The sequence below is a fragment of the Emiliania huxleyi genome (genome assembly GCF_000372725.1).
Source record: "Emiliania huxleyi CCMP1516 chromosome Unknown EMIHUscaffold_18, whole genome shotgun sequence".
Classification (NCBI taxonomy): Eukaryota; Haptophyta; order Isochrysidales; family Noelaerhabdaceae; genus Emiliania; species Emiliania huxleyi.
Genome location: NW_005200784.1, coordinates 692,887 through 697,994, shown reverse-complemented (window position 1 = coordinate 697,994; position 5,108 = coordinate 692,887). Strand labels below are relative to the sequence as shown.

Sequence of the window (5,108 nt, the reverse complement as noted above, 5' to 3'; positions counted from 1 at the left end):
GTTGACATGAAAAAAAGGGCATTTTTTCGGTAAAATTACACAAGACAGAAAAAGAGAGAAAAAACGCGCGCGCAGCGCGCGTAGGCGGCGCGCAGCGCCGCCGCAGGCGGCGGACAGCAGGTGCGCAAAATTAAACGCCATTTTCGGTTCCGCGGTTTTGCCACTAACATCAAATGTCGGGATGATTGATTGATTCGACTACATGCCCGCCTTTGCGCAGGCCAGCGCCGCGCTGTGATACGCATAGGGACGACCCGACCTCTCTGAACTAAGCCAGATTACTGCGAACGAACGCGTAGCACGAACGCGTAGCGCGCGGCGGGGAAGTCAACGGGGCAGCCGGCCGGGCGCCCGGCCGGCCGCGCCCGAGGCGCGAGGGCGTAGACGGGTCACAAATTGCCCGGGACGGCTGGTCACTTGGTCTCTGACGTAGGCCACGCACATGCACATTAAGCGGTGACATGACCTGATTGTTAAGAGCCGGTCCGCGAAATTAAATGCCATTCTCCAGGTATCCATTTTAGCACTATCTTCGAAATCCCGGCCGGTACTGTTTTAAGAATGAGTGAAAGAGGTTGTTGGTATTGTCTCTGAAAGAAATGGGCTCGGCTGCGCCTGGGTTCGGAGCTTCAACGCCGGCCATTGCGCCGAATAAAACGGCGGCAAGTGCCGGACAGTGCACAGGGGCTTCGGCGAGAGCGTCGATGCCTTGAGTTGCCCGCTATGGCCGGGGGCTGCACCGCCGTGTGCATCAAGAAGAACTTGCACATGTGGAAACTGTGTATATGCCGAAAGGTGACGGCGGCGAGGGCGACACGGACGGAGCAGGCGACAAAGGCGAATCCGACGGCGGAGGCGGCGACGGCGACACGGACGGAGGCGGCGAAAGCGAGACCGATGGCGGCGACGGCGACGGCAAGCGAGCTTGCTGCGGGGAGGGCGAGACGGAGGAAGGCAGCGGCGACGGCGACACGGACGGAGGCGGCGACGGCGACACGGACGGAGGCGGCGACGGCGACACGGACGGAGGCGGCGACGGCGACACGGACGGCGGAGCGGCGACAGCGACACGGAAGAAGGCGACGGCGAGACCGACGGCGGCAGCGGCGAGGGCGGCGGCGACGGCGGAGGAGAGAGCGGCGGAGAGGGCGGTGGAGAAGGCCGCGGGGAGGGTGGCGGAGAGGGCGGTGGAGGCGAGGGCGGCGGCGACGGCGGAGGAGAGCGCGGAGGCGACAGTGGCGGAGAGGGCGGCGAGGAGGGTGGCGAACTCGCATTAATTCACCTGCGGGAACCGGAACGGCGGGGAGGGGGGGGACCGAATCGTACCGCGGGCCGCCGGGCAGCGGCCATACCCGCTCGGGGGAGGCAGGGCTCAGAATCGGTTTCAGGCCACAAGGCCGGTGAGTTGGGCGTGACCGTCATCTAGAACGCGCCCGCTCGCTCGCGAAGTCGGTCTGCGGAAGGTAACGACGATTCGGCTAGCTGGGCGTCTGCGGAGGCAACGGGCGGGCTGGCGATCCGCAACGAGGCCTGTTTGTCGCAGTCGGACAGGCACCCGTCGCATCTGTGGACAGGTGTGACGACGGCAGTGACGAGATTGCGGCGCAGCCGCGCACGGGGTCCCGCCGTCAGCGGCCACACAGGCAAGAGCGGCACATCATGAGTCGGGGGGGTGTCGGGGCACGACGAGGGTTGCTTCGGCTGGCGCTCGGAGGCCACCAGGCGGCCCCATTTGCGTCCGGCAGGTGCCTGCCGCACGCCTGCCGCACGCTCTAACGTGCAGAGCACCGAATAGACGCCTTGCCCTAAAATAAAGAAAAAATATCGCAGGCACCCTGCCAAAGATGTCTTGCGTTGTGGCCGCGGTGTTGCGAGGCGACGACGCGGCGGTGCGTTCGTGGCTCGAGAGAGGTGGGCGAGCAAACACCACGCGCGAGATTGGCGAATCAATCGGCGTTACCCTGCTTATGGACGCCGCTGGCCAGGGCCACGAACGGGTGGCTGCCTTGCTGCTGCAGCACGGCGCGGAGATCAACAAGCAAGATAGCAGAGGCTTCACCGCGATAATGCACGCCGTCCAGCAACCCTAGCAGCGCAGCGGGCAGGGCGGCTCGCGCAGCGCGCGCGCGCGACCGAGCACGCACGCGAGCGAGCGAGCGAGCGAGCGAGCGAGCGAGCACACACACACACACACACACACACACACACACACACACACACACACACACACACACATGCTGTACACATGCACAGACACACAGCCCCTTCCCCTTCCTCAAGGGCGAGGACACGCGCAGGGGTCGCACTTCTAGCGAGGCCCACAGAGTGGGAGACTCCTATCACCGCCACTGCCACCCACGTGTCAGTCTGCCTGTGGTAGAAGAGACTGCCGGTGAGACGTCGGAGGAAGGTCGCTAGTCGAGAGAGATCGCCAGTGGATAGGGAGTCCACCGTGCTGCGAGCCTGTCGCTGTCCCTTGTCAGGAGCAGGAGAACTAGGAGAGCGCAACCAGTAGGAGGCCCGCGCTTGCCCCCGTGCCGCCGGGTGCAACCTGTCCTATACGAGAGATGGGATTCCTGTCGTGAGGGTGAACCCCCTGTCCAGCCCCCCTCCGTGTCGCGATGCGCTCCCCGCTCCCGTTCCCCTGTGTCCCTGATCGTCCTACAAGATCCTGCTTGTGCAGGTGGGGACCCTGTCCTTCTCCCACCCCTCGTTTGGCGTGTACGTTGTATTTATTTATATAGGTTTCTCACGACAGAGCGATGGGCTCCACGCAAGAACCACAGGTCACTGCATCGTGTATGCCACGCTCGCATCATGCCCATGCCCACTTCTGACACCGTTCCTAGACATGCGACCCAACTCACACCGGACGAGAGGAACCGGACGAGAGCAACCACTCGGACGGACGTACTCACAGCTGCACCTGCTGCTCACACGCAGCTCAGCGCGCCAGTCCATGACCCTGAGCACGTAGCACGTGCCCCTCTCAGTACGATGTGCGCTCACTCCGGAGCGCGGCAGCAGATTGCTCACATACGTGCTCACTTGCCGTAAACGTCGGAGAAGCAGCCGTCAGGAAAGACGCCAAAGGCGCGCGCGTGGGGGCTCAAGGTTCGCTCGCGAGGCTGCCGGAGCTCATTGGCCTTGGCGCTGTCGAGCCGGTGCGCGCGCTGCTGGGGAGGATGGTTGGATGCCATTTGCCCTGGCTGCGTCGACGCGCGCGGTCCGAGTCGCAAGGGTACGACGGTCGTGCCGTCATCACAATGAGTCCTCGCCCGTAACCCGATGCCAATCGTCCGGCCCGCTGGGTGCCCTTCTTAGCTGGTTCCAGGTTCTTCTCTAAAACAAGAAACGTAAGGCGCACGGGCAGCCCGAGGGCCCAACTTCAGAATGTGCCGTCAGTCGGGTTGTTTCGTGTTGGGTTGGGTTGGTTGGGGGTTGGGTTGTTCCGCGTGAGGTTGGGTCGTCGGCGCGAATGGTGAGGTCTCGACCGCCGCCGCTCACGCCAGCGGACGGCCACCATCGGTGTTTTTGGCTTCACCACCGTCCAAGGCGTGCGCCATGCGCTTGCCGGCATCGAGCGAGCAACGTGATCGACCGAGCGGCTTGCTGTGTGGACGCCTTCTTCTGGCTCTCGTCGAGAGCGTTTTGCGTCCCGGCGGGTGGGAGAATATGTGTCGTCTGATGTGTCACTGTGTGCGTCACATCGGTCTTGATAACAAGCACGGTCGATCCGTCGAAGCGACACACTCGTTCCTATCACGCTGGAAGGCTTGCACGGAGCTCTGTGCCGGCACACAGAAGAGCCGTGCGGCAAGAGAAGAGCTCGATGGGGAGCGAGAACTGCCAGAGGTGCTCACCCAGGTGTCGGAAGTCCGCCTTGATGCGGTCAGTTCCCCCCAGGTTTGACCGCGCAGCTCGCAAGACTCGTCGAGCACTCGCAGCCTTTCTGCGCCTCCCTCTGACTCTGCAAGAGCTATGCGGGAAGAGCAGTTTATCCGCAATATATCGACGAGTTCGAGAGAGCCACAGGCTTTCGGGAGGGATTGAGTGCATCGCGACGGACTTCAGGTTACACCTGAAAATCTGACGTTTCTTCTCTTACTGGCAAGAATGTGCTTTCTTTGTTTAGCAGCACCGCTGCGGCACCCTCTCGGCCGAGGTTGCGCTCTCGAAGTGTTCGTCGCGTGCCCTCTCAAGTTTTCCATCTATCGCTCCCCAGATCCATGCCGCGCTCCTTCTCCTGCTGGAACGACAAGCGCCGCCCTGGCGCCAAGCTCTTCAACGACTTTTCCGGCATCGGGGCCGGCGCGCCGGGCGCAGGCTCCTCCTCGCTCGACCCGGCCGCCTCCAACCCCGACGAGGGAGGGTGGTCGTGGTCTCGGTCGGAGCAGGGCCTCATCACGGAGGGCCTCGACGTCGATGAGCTCGTCGCCTCGCTCACCGATGACCGCGAGGTCATGGAGCAGTTTGGCGTCGCACAGCCGCCCCTCTCTCCGCCCGCCGCACCGTCAGCACCCCTGGGCTCGCCGCCCGCGCTGATGCCACCGCTGGTCGCGGACGGGATCACGGCGTGGCAGCCCAACGGCGGCGGCGCGCCGCCGGCCGCCGGGGCGATCGTTGCGATGGACACTTCGATGGACGTGGAGGCGGCCGTGGCGGAGGGGGCACCGGAGGGGGCGGAGCAGCCGCTGGTCGCCGCGACGCTGATCGTCGCGCCGGAGGCCGATCCGAGCGGGAGCGGCGGCGCCGCGGGCGCCGACGGCGAGGCGATGGCGGCCGACCCGCCGCAGCCGTCGTTTGAGTGGACTGCGTGCAACTGCCCGATCCGGACAGACCCGAGCGGGGCTCCGCTGGCGGCGCCGGTGTCGGCGAGCGGCGCGGCGGGGTACGGCATCACGGTCGCGCTGCAGACGCCGCTCCTGTACTGGAACGAGCGCGCCCGCTGGATGTGGCACAAGAAGTGGTGCCTGCCGCGCATCTCTGTGGTCGTCTCGGAGCCGCTCGGCGCGGGAGGCTCGCTCGGCGGGCCGCCCCTCGTGGCGATGGTCTCGTGCGGGACGCTGCGCGCCGGCCACGAGGCGCTCCCCCCCCCCCCCCCCGGA

The 5,108-nt window shown here is 65.1% G+C and overlaps 1 protein-coding gene across 1 annotated transcript in view; it reads left to right on the top strand.

The window, feature by feature from the left end:
• Positions 1–4,229: 4,229 nt before the first annotated feature.
• Positions 4,230–5,108, top strand: part of EMIHUDRAFT_99326 (hypothetical protein) — a gene marked incomplete at both ends in the record, with an annotated part of 1,443 nt that continues 564 nt past the window's right edge. Inside the window, one exon of the mRNA XM_005783465.1 lies at positions 4,230–5,056. Coding sequence (XP_005783522.1) covers positions 4,230–5,056 — 827 coding nt within the window. The remainder of the gene's footprint in view (positions 5,057–5,108) is intronic.